General features: G+C 43.1%; 1 protein-coding gene across 1 annotated transcript in view; it reads right to left on the bottom strand.

The window, feature by feature from the left end:
• Nucleotides 1–15,123, bottom strand: part of LHCGR (luteinizing hormone/choriogonadotropin receptor) — a 59,207-nt gene that overhangs the window by 7,627 nt on the left and 36,457 nt on the right. Inside the window, exons 8-10 of the mRNA XM_067703027.1 lie at nt 13,848–13,922; nt 9,972–10,157; nt 6,606–6,686 (exon numbers count right to left, since the gene is read on the bottom strand). Coding sequence (XP_067559128.1) covers nt 6,606–6,686; nt 9,972–10,157; nt 13,848–13,922 — 342 coding nt within the window. The remainder of the gene's footprint in view (nt 1–6,605; nt 6,687–9,971; nt 10,158–13,847; nt 13,923–15,123) is intronic.

Genomic DNA, 15,123 nt, shown 5'->3' with positions numbered 1-15,123 from the left:
TCCCCGGGAGAACACACAGCACACCTCAGGCTGTTGCAACATCACGTCGGCCTCTGCCACCACAGGCTCACCCCGCATTCCATACCCCTCCCTCCCCCTGGCCTGAGTGAGCCAGAGCCTCCTAGTCAGTGTTCCTTTAACCCCCTCCTGTCTGGGCGAAGAACAGACACCAGAGGGTGACCTACATGCAGAGGTGGGGCAAAATCCAAAGCTGAACCCGAGGAGCTGTGCGAACAAAGAAGAGAAAGGGAAATTTCTCTGGGCAGCCTCAGGAGCAGTGGATTAAATCTCCACAATCAACTTGATGTACCCTGCATATGTGGAGTGCATGAATAGACAATGAATCATCCCAAAGTTGAGCCGGTGGACTTTGGGAGCAACTGAAGACTTGGGGTTTGCTTTCTGCATCTAACTTGTTTCTGGTTTTATGTTTATCTCAGTCTGGTATTTAGAGCTTATTATCATTGAAGATTTGTTTATGGATTTGGTTGCTCCCTTCCTTTACTTTTTATATGTATATATATATATTTTTTTCCCTCCTTTTTCTCTTTTTGTGAGTGTTTATATGTATGCTTCTTTGTGTGATTTTGTCTGTATAGGTTTGCTTTTACCATTTGTCCTAGTGTTCCATCTTTTTTTTTTTTTTTGTGGTATGCGGGTCTGTCACTGTTGTGGCCTCTCCCGCCGTGGAGCACAGGCTCTGGACACGCAGGCTCAGCAGCCATGGCTCATGGGCCTAGCCACTCCACGGCATGTGGGATCCTCCTGGACCAGGGCACAAACCCGTGTCCCCTGCATCGGCAGGCGGACTCCCAACCACTGTGCCACCAGGGAAGCCCCATCTGTCCTTTTTTTTAAGTATAGTTTTTAGTGCTTGTTATCATTGGTGGATTTGTTTACTGGTTAGGTTGCTCTCTTCTTTCTTTTCTTTTTTTTATTACTTTTTTATTTTAATAATTTTTTTATTTTAATAACTTTATTTTTTCTTTTTCTTTCTTTCTTTTTTTTTTCTCCCTTTTATCTGAGCCGTGTGGCTGACAGGATCTTGGGGCTCCAGCTGGGTGTCAGGCCTGAGCCTCTGAGGTGGGAGAGCCGAGTTCAGGACATTGGTCCACCAGAGACCTCCCAGCCCCACGTAATATCAATCCGTGAGAGCACTCCCAGAGATCTCTGTCTCAATGCTAAGACCCAGCCCCGCTTAACGACCAGCAAGCTCCAGTGCTGGACATCCTATGCCAAACAACTAGCAAGACAGGGACACAACCCCACCCATTAGCAGAGAGGCTGCCTACAATCATACTAAATTCACAGACACCCCAAAACACACCACCGGACACTGTCTTGCCCACCAGAAAGACAAGATCCAGCCTCATCCACCAGAACACAGGCACCAGTATCCTCCACCAGAAAGCCTACACAACCTACAGAACCAAACTAACCCACTGGGGGCAGACACCAAAAACAACGGGAACTGCAAACCTGCAGCCTGTGTAAAGGAGACCCCAAACACAGTAAGTTAAGCAAAATAGGAAGACAGAGAAACATACAGCAGATGAAGAAGCAAGGTAAAAACCCACCAGACCAAACGAAGAGGAAATAGGCAGTCCACCTGAAAAAGAATTCAGAATAATGATAGTAAAGATGATGGAAAAATCTTGGAAATAGAATAGAGAAAATGCAAGAAATGTTTAACAAGGACCTAGAAGAACTAAAGAGCAAACAAACAATGATGAACAATACAATAAATGAAATTAAAAATTCTCTAGAAGGAGTCAATTGCAGAATAACTGAGGCAGAAAAACGGATAAGTGACCAGGAAGATAAAATAGTGGAAATAACTACCACAGAGCAGAATAAAGAAAAAAGAAAGAAAAGAATTGAGGACAGTCTCAGAGACCTCTGGGACAACATTAAATACACCAACATTCGTATTATAGGGGTCCCAGAAGAAGAAGAGAAAAAGAAAGAGACAGAAAAAATATTTGAAGAAATTATAATTGAAAACTTCCCTAATATGGGAAAGGAAACAGTCAATCAAGTCCAGGAAGCAAGAGAGTCACAGGCAGGATAAATCCAAGGAGAAACACACCAAGACACATATTAATCAAACTATCAAAAGTTAAATACAAAGAAACAATATTAAAAACAGCAAGGGAAAAACAACAAGTAATATACAAGGGAATCCCCGTAAGGTTAACAGCTGATCTTTCAGCAGAAACACTGCAAGCCAGAAGGGTGTGGCAGGACATACTTAAAGTGATGAAAGGGAAAAACCTACATCCAAGATTACTCTACCCAGCAAGGATCTCATTCAGATTTGACAGAGAAATTAAAACCCTTACAGACAAGCAAAAGCTAAGAGAATTCAGCACCACCAAGCCAGCTTTACAGCAAATGCTAAAGGAACTTCTCTAGGCAGGAAACACAAGAGAAGGAAAAGACCTACAATAACAAACCCAAAACAATTAAGAAAATGGTCATAGGAACATACGTATTGATAACTACCTTAAATGTAAATGGATTAAATGTTCCAACCAAACGACATAGACTGGCTGAATGGATACAAAAACAAGACCTGTATTTATGCTGTCTACAAGAGACCCACTTCAGACCTAGGGACACATACAGACTGAAAGTGAGGGGATGGAAAAAGATAATCATGCAAGTGGAAATCAAAAGAAAGCTGGAGGAGCAATTCTCATATCAGACAAAGTAGACTTTAAAACAAAGACTATTAGAAGAGACAAAGAAGGACACTACATCATGATCAAGGGATCAATCCAAAAAGAAGATATAACAATTGTAAAAATTTATGAACCCAACATAGGAGCACCTCAATACATAAGGCAAATGCTAACAGTCATAAAAGGGGAAATTGACAGTAACACCATCATAGTAGGGGACTTTAACACCCCACTTTCACCAATGGACAGATCATCCAAAATGAAAATAAATAAGGAAACACAAGCTTTAAATGATACATTAAACAAGATGGATTTCATTGATATTTATAGGACATTCCATACAAAACCAACAGAATAGAGTCCCTTCTTAAGTGATCATGGAACATTCTCCAGAATAGATCATATCTTGGGTCACAAATCAAGCCTTGGTAAATTTAAGAATATTGAAGTCGTATCAAGTATCTTTTCCGACCACAACGCTAGGAGACTAGATATCAATTACAGGAAAAAGATCTGTAAAAAATACAAACACATGGAGGCTAAACAATATGCTACTAAATAACCAAGAGATCACTGAAGAAATCAAAGAGGAAATCAAAAAATACCTAGAAACAAATGACAATGAAAACACGATGACCCAAAACCTATGGGATGCAGCAAAAGCAGTTCTAAGAGGGAAGTTTATAGCAATACAATCCTACCTCAAGAAACAAGAAACAGCTCAAATAAACCTAACCTTGCACCTAAAGCAATTAGAGAAAGAAGAACAAAAACACCCCCAAAGGTACCAGAAGGAAAGAAATCATAAAGATCAGATCAGAAATAAATGAAAAAGAAATGAAGGAAACGATAGCAAAGATCAATAAAAGTAAAATCTGGTTCCTTGAGAAGATAAACAAAATTGATAAAACATTAGCCAGACTCATGAAGAAAAAAAGGGAGAAGACTCAAATCAATAGAATTAGAAGTGAAAAAGGAGAAGTAGCAACTGACACTGCAGAAATACAAAGGATCATGAGAGATTACTACAAGCAACTATATGCCAATAAAATGGACAGCCTGGAAGAAATGGACAAATTCTTAGGAAAGCACAACCTTCCGAGACTGAACCAAGAAGAAATAGAAAATATAAACAGACCAATCGCAAGCAGTGGAATTGATACTGTGATTAATAATTTTCAAACAAACAAAAGCCCAGGACCAGATGGCTTCACAGGCAAATTCTATCAAACATTTAGAGAAGAGCTAACACCTATCCTTCTCAAACTCTTCCAAAATACAGCAGAGGGAGGAACACTCCTAAACTCATTCTACTAGGCCACCATCACCCTGATACCAAAACCAGACAAAGATGTCACAAAAAAAGAAAACTACAGGCCAATATCACTGATGAACATAGATGCAAAAATCCTCAACAAAATACTAGCACACAGAATCCAACAGCACATTAAAAGCATCATACACCATGATCCAGTGGGGTTTATCCCAGGAATGTAGGGATTCTTCAATATACACAAATCAATCAACGTGATACACCATATTAACATATTGAAGGAGAAAAACCATATGATCAAATTGAAGGAGCAAAACCATATGATCATCTCAATAGATACAGAAAAAGCTTTTTACAAAATTCAACACCCATTTATGATAAAAACTCTCCAGAAAGTAGGCATAGAGGGAACTTACCTCAACGTAATAAAGCCCATATATGACAAACCCACAGCCAACATCGTTCTCAATGGTGAAAAACTGAAACCATTTCCACTAAGATCAGGAACAAGATAAGGTTGCCCACTCTCACCACTAGTATTCAACATAGTTTTGGAAGTTTTAGCCACAGCAATCAGAGAGGAAAAAGAAATAAAAGGAATCCAAATAGGAAAAGAAGAAGTAAAACTGTCCAAATAGGAAAAGAAGAAATAAAACTTTTCCAAATAGGAAAAGAAGTAAAACTGTCATTGCAGATGACATGATACTATACATAGAGAATCCTGAAGATGCTACTAGAGCTAATCAATGAATTTGGTAACGTATCATGATACAAAATTAATGTACAGAAATCTCTTGCATTCCACTGCCAATTACCACTGCAACAAAAAGAATAAAATACTTAGCAATAAACCTATCAAACTACGAATGACATTTTTCACAGAAGTAGAACAAAAAATTTTACAATTTGTATGGAAACACAAAAGACCACGAATAGCCAAAGCAATCTTGAGAAAGAGAAATGGAGCTGGAGGAATCAGGCTCCCTGACTTCAGACTATACTACAAAGCTATAGTAACCAAGACCATATGGTACTTGCACAAAAACAGAAATATAGAACAGGATATGGAACAGGATAGAAAGCCCAGAGATAAAATCACACACATATGGTCACCTTATCTTTGATAAAGGAGGCAAGAATATACAATGGAGAAAAGACAGCCTCTTCGATAAGTGGTGCTGGGAAAACTGGACAGGTACATGTAAAAGAATGAAATTAGAACACTTCCTACACCATACACAAAAATAAACTCAAAGTGGATTAAAGACCTAAATGTACGGCCAGACACTATAAAACTCTTAGAGGAAAACATAGGCACAGCACTCTATGTCATAAATCACAGCAAGATCCTTTTTGACCCACCTCCTAGAGAAATGGAAATAAAAACAAAAATAAACAAACGGGACCTAATGAAACTTAAAAGCTTTTGTACAGCAAGGCAAACCATAAACAAGACGAAAAGACAACCCTCAGAATGGGAGAAAATATTTGCAAACAAAGCAACTGACAAAGGATTAATCTCCAAGATATACAAGCAGCTCATGCAGCTCAATATCAAAAAAACAAACTACCCAATCCAAAAATGAGCCGGAGACCTAAATCGACATTTCTCCAACAAAGACATACAGATTGCCAACAAACACATGAAAGGATGCTCAACATCACTAATCATTAGAGAAATGAAAATCAAAACTACAATGAGGTATCACCTCATACCAGTCAGCATGGCCATCATCAAAAAATCTACAAATAATAAATGCTGAAGAGGGTGTGGAGAAAAGCGAACCCTCTTGCACTGTTGGTGGGAATGTAAATTGATACAGCCACTATGCAGAACAGTATAGAGGTTCCTTTAAAAACTAAAAATAGGACTATCATATGACCCCGCCATCCCACTACTGGGCATATACCCTGAGAAAACCATAATTCAAAAAGAGTCATGTACCACAATGTTCATTGTAGCTCTATTTACAATAGCCAGGACATGGAAGCACCCTAAGTGTCCATCGACAGATGAATGGATAAAGAAGATGTGGCACTTATGTACACTGGAATATTACTCCGCCAGAAAGGGAAACGAAACTGAGTTATTTGTAGTGAGGTGGATGGACCTAGAGACTGTCATACAGAGTGAAGTAAGTTGGAAAGAGAAAATGAATACCGTATGCGTGTTAGCACGCATTCCATATATATGGAATCTAAAAAAAAAAGGTTCTGAAGAGCATAGGGGCAGGACAGGAATAGAGACACAGAGATAGAGAATGGACTTGAGGACACGGGGAGGGGGAAGGGTAAGCTGGGTCGAAGTGAGAGAGTGGCATGGACATATATACACTACCAAATGTAAAATAGATAGCTAGTGGGAAGCAGTCACGTAGCACAGAGAGATCAGCTCGGTGTTTTGTGACCACCTAGAAGGGTGGGATAGGGAGGGTGGGAGGGAGATGTAAGAGGGAGAGGATATGGAGATATATGTATACATATAGCTGATTCACTTTGTTATACAGCAGAAACTAACACACCATTGTAAAGCAATTATACCCCAATAATATGTTATATATAAAAAAGAAATCTTTGGCACTGATAATAATAAGATGCATGCAGAATGAGACATGGCTTCCCGAGTTTCTTTGCATGCAAATACTTACAGTGTTTCATTATTTGGTCTCCTTGCTGTGCTTTCACATTGTTTGGAAAAGTTTTTAAAAATGGAAAGTGAAAAATTCTGCCTGAAAGAGGTAAAAACAAACAACCACAGTTGAGCTTTTGGTTTTTAAACTAAACCTGATCATGTCTATTTATGCTTTGTTCATCCAAATTCTCTGCCTATTACATCAGCCTCGTGTTCTGCACCATTGTCCTATCTGAAACGCTTCCTGGGAGAGAGTAAAGGCTTCTGAATTATCATTAGCATGCTTCCAGCTTAGATAAGATGCTTTTGAATGCTAAGTTTTTTGTGTGGACTCTAGAGATGAAAAAAACTTAAATGTATCACATTGAATCATGGATTTTTCAATGCTCATTTAAAGCTATCTTCGTGGTGTATTAAGGTTTGCTCCTCACTGCTCTCCTCACCACACCGGCCTCGATGAACAAATAACCATTCAGAATTCATGGCTTTGAATTATAACTAGGAATCTCTTTTGTAAAGATTTGAAGATTCTGGACCTGACATTATGATGTGAATTTTCTGCTTTTTTGGATTATGTGCAGAAATATAATGTGGTTGCTCCCTATTCATTCATGTTTCCCTCTAAGAAGTTTAGCCTATGGAAAGGGGCAAATGTCAAGAAATTAAAGGAAGGCTGTACTTATATTATTCCTAAGATGAAACCAAAAGGAGGCACAAAGGAAAACTGGGTGAAGCAATAGCGGGAAGGAGAGCGGGCTGTGCGAACCTCAACCTTTCCTGAGGAGGAAGGAGAAATGAGGCAATCCAGAATGCGTATTTCTACGTATTATTCTTCTCCAGTATTAACAAGACAGTTCCTTGTAGGAATGACTTTGTGTAAAAGCAGGAAGGTGGAGAATATATAAGAACTATCTGAGCTTCTGGACTCACTTTCAAAAATCAGTCAGCTTGTTATTTTGCATGAGAGATAGAGAGAGGGAGCGAGAGGGAGAGATTGTGTGTGTGTTTGATGCTGGCTCTGTAGCTGACACTTAGAGACACTCTGTGTGAACCAATCTACAGTTAACAGGAAATGTGGTTGTTCTTGGCCTTCAGATAATAGCACTGGGTTCTGTCTACTGTATCTTTTTTGAAATTTTAATCATAGATACCAAGGAGAGTTTGGGGGCCATCTGCCTAGGCAGCTGTGTGCGTTATCCACACAGCAGCTGCAGGGCAGAGGGGTGACCCAGAGTTTGCACAAACAGTCCACTGACCCAGCTTCAGGCTCTCCATCCTCGCTAACATCCAAGGTTTCTAGCTTTAGAGATAGAGAGGGAGTCAGTTGAAGCTTGTAATTCCAATCAGGACAACCTCTGTGTGACTGCATTCCCATCTCACTTTGATACTGGCCCACGATTGCATAATGCTGTTTTTTTTTTTTTTAAACCCGGAGGTTGTAGTCTCTTTCATCTACTGAAATAGAAAACCCCTGAACTAAAGTTTTAACATGTCAGTGACTTCAGAAGTGATGTGACCTCTTTGCCACAAAAGTGGAGGTGACCAGAATCAGCTTTATCATAAACCGGCATCTGTATCCTCTGTTTTAGTTGTTCTCTCACCAGCTTTGCTCACTTCCAGCCCATCCTCCACCTTGCTGCCAGAGTGATACTTTACAAAAGCAAATCTGAGTAATTCTGTTTTGAATTCTTCAGTGGTTCCCCGTCCTCTAAACAACTTGGCCTGGTACTCAGAGCCCGTCATAGCCTGCTTCTCCCTGGTCTCCTCTCCTCACTCATCCTCCTCCACGTAACCATAAGTCTTCTTGTTTTAGTTTTTCTGAATGACTTTCATCCCACTGTCTCTTGCCTTTGTGCCTTCACACAAGCTATTCCATCTTCTTGGTATGCTTTTCCCCACACGTGTCTGACTAACTCCTGTCTGTTCTTCAGGGCTCAGCAGAAGTCACTTCCTCAGGAAGCCTTCCATAAGCCCTGCTGCCATTTAGAAATTCTCCCTCTGTTCTCCCAGAGTACTCTGTTCTGTTCTCAGCTCTATCATAACATTTGCTTTATTGGACCTAAATATTGGCTGTCATGTGTGTTGTCCCCAAACAGCTGCCTGTGACTCTGATGGTTGGGATGAGCTCTTACTCATCTTTGTATCTTCAGACTTTTGCGTAGTGTTTGGAACACCGCGAGTACTCAGTTAATATTCTTTGAAGCTCAGTTAATAGTGCATAGCTCTCTGAGTACAGTGAGTGGTCTGTCTTCTTGGTTACCTCAAAAGCTTCAGGTAGAACTGCACCTACCTACGCAAGGCACAAAGTAGGTGTATGATGATAACACGTGCTGGTTGATTAATTATAAATAGGTTGATTCTAAGACAGTGGCATTCTAGTGTCCCTCTCTTAGTGCCTCATCTAATTAATTGATTGAGAATACCTGCTTAGGCTGTATAATATCCTTTTAGGGTGACGTTTTTCCAACTGTGAGTTGTGACCCATTAGTGGGTCATGAAAACAATAAGTAAATCAAGACTAGCGTTAAAAGCAAAAAACATGAAATAAAATAAACAAGAGAATATCAGTGTGTCACATGTAAAACAGTTACGTAGTGCTTTGTTTTATTTCAGTTACATGTGTCGTGTTTACTGGGCTGCAATGTAAAAAAAGTATTTCTTAGTATGCATTTCAGTGAGAAAGAAAAAAAGTCCGGAGAACAGTGCTTTAAGGAAAGAATGAAATCCTTCACACCCTGCCATTCCATTCTGGATTGAAGTGAATTACTTGAATCAGTAAGATGTCCCTCACTGATCGCAAACCAGCCAGGAGCTTGTGCCTTTTCTGTCCCCACACTAAGCTAGTCCTTACGGGGCTAGGAATCTGTTCTGTAATGGAAGATAGTCTTCTGTTGGGAGAGAAATAGCTTGAAAAAACAAGAAAAAAACCAAACACTGGAAACCTTCTATAGTGTTTTCTTTTTTTTTTTAACTAAGGATTAAGACATTAGGTAAAAATCACCCTACTGAGCCTACTTCCTCCACTTCTTCAGAAATGATGCTCTCTGATAAGGATTAGGGCTGGTTGATCTTTGAGATACCAGTTTTGTACTCCATTTTGCAACTGCAGTTATAGTCTGATTTAAGGCTAGAGTTTTGAATTAGCTAAGAATAAGCTATGAGGGTCTTCTAGCTGCAGGCTGAATCGACTGTTTGGAGTCAGTTTTCAGGAGGAAACAGGACAGTTCATTTTCTTCTGGTCTATCTGAAAGTGACCCCATGACTATGGAGCTGGTCTAGAAGGCAGGGAGTGAAGGGGCAGGGGGCCATCGACCCGCTGACTATTTTCGAATCTGAGTTTCTGCCACAGCTTGGCAGGCTTTACCGTTTGTTTTTTACTCACTCTTTTGTTGGCACGTTTCTAAAAGCACAGCAGTGGCTGGGGTAGGTCAGCGTGGCGTCCAGGAGGTTGGTAAGTGTTTCTCTTGAGGGCAGTCTTTTCAGAGAATAGGATGATGTGGCAATTAGCGTCTGAATGGACTCCAGCCCATAGCTGGGCAGGGCCTGCAGTTTAGTGGAAGAAATATCCCTGAAAAGTAAAAGGGAGAAAGGTTTATTGATTGATTTACTTAACATGTATGATTCATAGAATGAAACTTCCTCTCAACAATAGTATCCTTCTAGGTTCTGAGGAATCTTTTCTCCATCTCGCTTTCTCCCTCATTCTCCATTTCAGTTAGTCTCATTAAGATCTGAACTCAAAAAAGCTACGTGGTCTCTTTTCTGATAGGCACCCCATTATTCTTTTCAAGGCTGAGTATGACTCCTCGTACCTGTCATACATTCATTAGCATTCTCTCTCTCCCCTCTGCTGCTTCCTTTCTCCCCCTCTCTCCCTCCCTCTACCTCTCTCCACTTAGCAGAAGTGAAATAACTACTTGCTTTAAGAGAGAGCAGGCACATGCAGTGACATCAGCTTTTGTGCTCTACTCCAGGGGGAAATATTTAGGGCTTCAGATGCCTCGGTCTTTGATCGATCAAGTTCTGCAGGGTAGGTTTTCGTGAAGCACAGGCTAGTTCCGCTATTCAGAGCCACTGTGTGGCCTTAGCCACCCTCTACCTTCTCTAAAGGCAAGCTGGGTTCATCAGTCCAAAGCAATCAAACGCTCGGCCATGCAAGCAAAACCGTGTGGAAAGCTCGGGTTTTTCACACAAGGTCCTGAATGCCTCAGCTTTTCTAGACTCGAGGCAATGCCCAAGAAAACTCCAAACAAAGTAAATGTGAGGAGGAAGAGTCAGTGGGAATTTAAAAATTCTGCGTATCTTCTAAGTGGCTGCTGCCATGAAAGGTTTCCAGGAGCATAGCCCCCTGCAGCAAACTGACCCAATACTTAGTGCCCATCTCATGGGAGGGGCTCAGTAGGGGATTGATGGACAGATGAACGTGACAACGTGGCATGATGACTAGGGTAGGCCCTTGGTGGAATAATCAAGGTGGCAGAATTTGCCTCGGGGGCTGCAGACTCATTGCTTTTGTGTCCTTATTGATTTACGTAACCAGTGTTCTCATTCTGCTTTACAGAGTTATTATCTTAGATGTATTAGGGATTGACCACATGATTCTTTGCAGGCCTGGTGATTTTTTTTTTTTTTGGTGGGGGTAAAATATTTTAAATTAAGATTCTAGAAATGGCAAGGTCTCATTACAAAGGAGTGAATCTCTGATGATTGATTTTCAGTTTCAGTGAGAGACTCATGGGGGAAATATTTTGGGGGTGTGGAAGGAAGGACCACTTCTAGATATCACTTAAACCCTAAGGGCATAATGAGAATAGTTATTTGGAGAGTAAGAGACCTAGGTCTGGTCCCACTGTTCTGGAAAAGTCAGTGTAGATGCCTACCGGGCTCACAGTCATTTCTAAGCAGGCAGACCAAGCAGGTTTTCAAGCAAAAACTGTCGTGCAGGGCGTCTTATGATCATACTCACTCGTTCTTCTGCCTGACCAAAGGCAACTCTCCTTAGCTATTCAGTGCCCAAGTAGGTGACCAGTTTGCTATAAGAACTCTGCCTATAGGGTGTGCTAGACTGGAGAGTATTCAAGCAATGTGTAAGATTCTGAGTCTGGTGTACTTTGAATATGAGACATAACAGACAGGGACCCCTAGGGTAGGATGGCAGAAGCTGAGAGACAGCAGAAAAAACAGTAGGCAGGAAGCACGAGGAGGTGGAAGCCATGAGTAAGTAGAAATCATGACGTCGCGTGGAGAAGAGAGAGGAGTTAGGATGGATGATGGCAGAAGTTAGGAAGTGGAGAAGGTCAGGAGTTTTACTGGTGGGAATTAGGATGTAGAGAGAATCAGGGGTTGACGGCTGCAGGAAATAAGTAGACAGAGTCAGAATGGGTAGTGACAGGAGTTGACAGTGGCAAGAGCTAGGAGCTAGATGAAGTCAGGAGTTGATAGTGGCAGAAGTAGGCGGTAGACAGAGTCAGGAGTTGATAGAGAGGAGGTAGGAAGTAGATGCTCAGGAGATGACAGTGGCAGGAGCTAAGAAGTAGAGTTCGGTGGGCTGTAGAAAGTAGACAGAATCATGACTGGATACAGGCAGGAGCTAGGGTATAAAGAATACCTGGGTCAGTTCATTCCTCCCCCTGATCAAAACCCTAAAGCCCCCTCACCTCACTCAGAGAACAGGCAAAGTCCTTATAAAAGCCACAAGCCTCATAACCTGGCTTTCGCCACCTCTCGTCCTCCTGTTCTAGGCCCCTCCTCCTGGCTCACTCTGCCACACTGGCCTCCTGCTTAGTTCCCTGCACCTGGAATGCTCTTCCTACCGATACCCACACAACTTGCTCCCTCACTTCTTTCAGGTATTTGCTTAAATAACACTTGCTCAGGACAGTCTTACCTGACCATCCTCCTTAAAATGCTAGCTCCCTCCCTAGAACTCCTTTTGCCCAGCCACCTGAAGTTTTATCCTCCACGGCCACCTGGAATACTACATGTTTTCTTTACTCATTCGATCCTTGTCTGTCTTCCCCACTCTATGAAGGCAGAGACGTTTGTCTTTTCTTCTTCTCTGCTGTTTCCCTGATGTCTAATCCAGTGCCCGGCACATGGTGTGGACTTACAGTTACTGGATAAATCAGTGAATGAATGAATAAACAAACAAATGAACTGGGTTACACTGCTCACTATCTTTCTAGTCCTGTTCCCATTTTAAAGTCACGTGCCTGTTTATCACTTTGCCTGTTTATTGTTCTTTCCCCTCCATGGCTCTAATCTCTTTATGAGCAGGTCCCGGAGCTGGCCGCTGTCCCTGCAGCTTGGTGCCTGGTAAACAGGACGTGTTCCACCCACGCTTGTTGAAGGCACGAGTGATAGCGTGCCAGGGGTAGGGAGTAATGGGCCGGCATCTCTGTGGCGAAGGTGACGAGGCCACTGCCGTCACTGCTGCAGAGTTTCTGGAGGCCTGTTGCATCGCTCCCTGAAGCCTGACCGCAGCTGCAGTTGTTTCCTACAGGATGTTTCCGGCTTCCTAAGGCCTTGTCAGGAGACTAATGGTTCAGTTTCCTGCTCCTCTTCATTTTCCCCTGTGTCCTTATGCTCAGCTCCCATTAACTGAGGGCACTTGCCTCTGCTCCTTGCATCCTGAGGGAGCCTGACGCATAGCAGCTCACACAGCCTTAATTCCCACGAGGGGATGCCAGGGGACACCACGCCCCCCTGCCAGCACATTAGGAGGCCCTCCGTGTTTGATGTTGGTTGAACCGTGTCTCCACCAAATTCACATGTTGAAGTCCTAACCCCCAGTACTGCAGAATGTGACCTGAATTGGAAATAGGGTCTTTACAGAGGTGATCAAGTTAAAATGAGATCGTTAGGATGGACCCTAATCCAGTATGACTGGTATCTTTACAAAAAGAGGGAAATTTGGAGACAGACAGACAGACAGACACACAGAGCACCCTGTGAAGACTGGACTTATGCTGCCACCACCAGGAGGAACTACAGGCCTGGAACAGGTCCTGCCCTCGCAGCCCTCAGGAGGAGCCAGCCTTGCCCATACCCTCATTTCAGACTTCTAGCCTCTAGAACTGCAAGACAAGACATTCCTATTGTTTCAACCCCCGAGTTGGTGGTGCTTTGTTACGGTAACCCTTGCACGTGCAGAGACTGGTTCCCCGCAAAGCAGGCTGGGAACCATGTGGCTGGACACCCTGAGCGGGCCTGCTGGGCTGCAGCGGGTGGGGAGGGGGGGCAGCAGTACTGTACTCACAAGATGCTAGGCCCGGTGGCCCCCCGGAAGGCGCCATCGTGTATCTTCTCCAGGTGCGCGTTTTCCTTTAGCTCCCTGTGGGGAAGGACAGTGTCCTCAGTGGAGTTTGCAGCTCATGTGTAAACAGTCATAGCTGTGCGCATGCACGGTGAGAGCAGCCTGTGGGCATGGTGCTCGGGGGTCGAGGGGACAAGGCGGGGCTGTAGGTAAAATGAGAAAAAGACGTTCTTGTCCTGGGAGAAATTGTGAAATCGCTGGTGTGCTTGGCTCCGCCTTTCCTCTGCGATTTTCCCCTCACTCAGTGGAACCCTTTGTCCTACAACTTAAAGTTCTCCCTACTTCCGTCCTGGAGTTGTGCACGTTTACTACCAGGCAGCTGGGCAGGGAAGAAAATGCTGCTCCGTGTTCAAGGCTGAAGGGTGGAAGTGCAGCCCACTCTGCATCAGGCCGTCATGACCTTGGAGGGCTCAATGTTTGTTCATAGTAATAGACTGAAGTTTGCAAATTCTTTACTTAAAAGAAAAGTAGGGTCCATTCAAAGCTAGCCCCTTTCATCATGTTAATTGGACTCTTTCCTTCAGCTGTGCATTTCTCAGGGGGTTAGAAAGGGGAGGAAGGACAGCCTGTATAGAAAATTCCCCCTACCCCGGGTGCCCCACGGGTCTGTGCCCTGTGCTTGATCGTTGCCAGGTGTGTGTATTGTAGAAACAAAAGGGTTGAAGGCCACTGCTGTTCAGGAAGCCAAAATCTGCAACGGGAGTAACGACCGGAGGGCTTCTGTTCCCTAAGCTCAGGACAGCTCAGAGTGAACTGCTCAGGACCAGCTGAGCCTAGCCCCGCTGAGCAGCTCCCGTCTGGGCCCTGACGCTGGTGTCTCCAAGGACAGGTCCCTCTCTGGGTGGACAAGGAAGCCGGGAGAGGAGTCCCTGGGCCCAGACTTGTCAGCTTACTTTTGATTGCTTTCTTCCTACAAGAGAAGGGTGGCGTCTCAAAGAGCATTCTGGAAAACGCTGGACAGTGGGCACAGTGTACATCCATTGCTGGCGTGATGATTTTGAGCATAGGACATGATTCTTCTGCACCACTGTTACAGTGGCAAAACAAATACACCAACACCCGCTGCCCCCTCCCTTGCAGGATCCTCAGTAATTACCTGGTTCATCTCATAGCTTTATATCTTCTTCATCGTCTTTCTGCAAGTCTCCACATCACCTCTGCCATTTAAAAACTGTAAAAGCCCCTGCATCTCACTCCCTCGGTGGCTGCCTTCCACAAG

The sequence above is a fragment of the Pseudorca crassidens genome, chromosome 14, assembly GCF_039906515.1.
Source record: "Pseudorca crassidens isolate mPseCra1 chromosome 14, mPseCra1.hap1, whole genome shotgun sequence".
NCBI lineage: Eukaryota > Metazoa > Chordata > Mammalia > Artiodactyla > Delphinidae > Pseudorca > Pseudorca crassidens.
The sequence above is the reverse complement of the archived record's forward strand: the minus strand, read 5'-3'. Positions and strand labels throughout refer to the sequence as shown.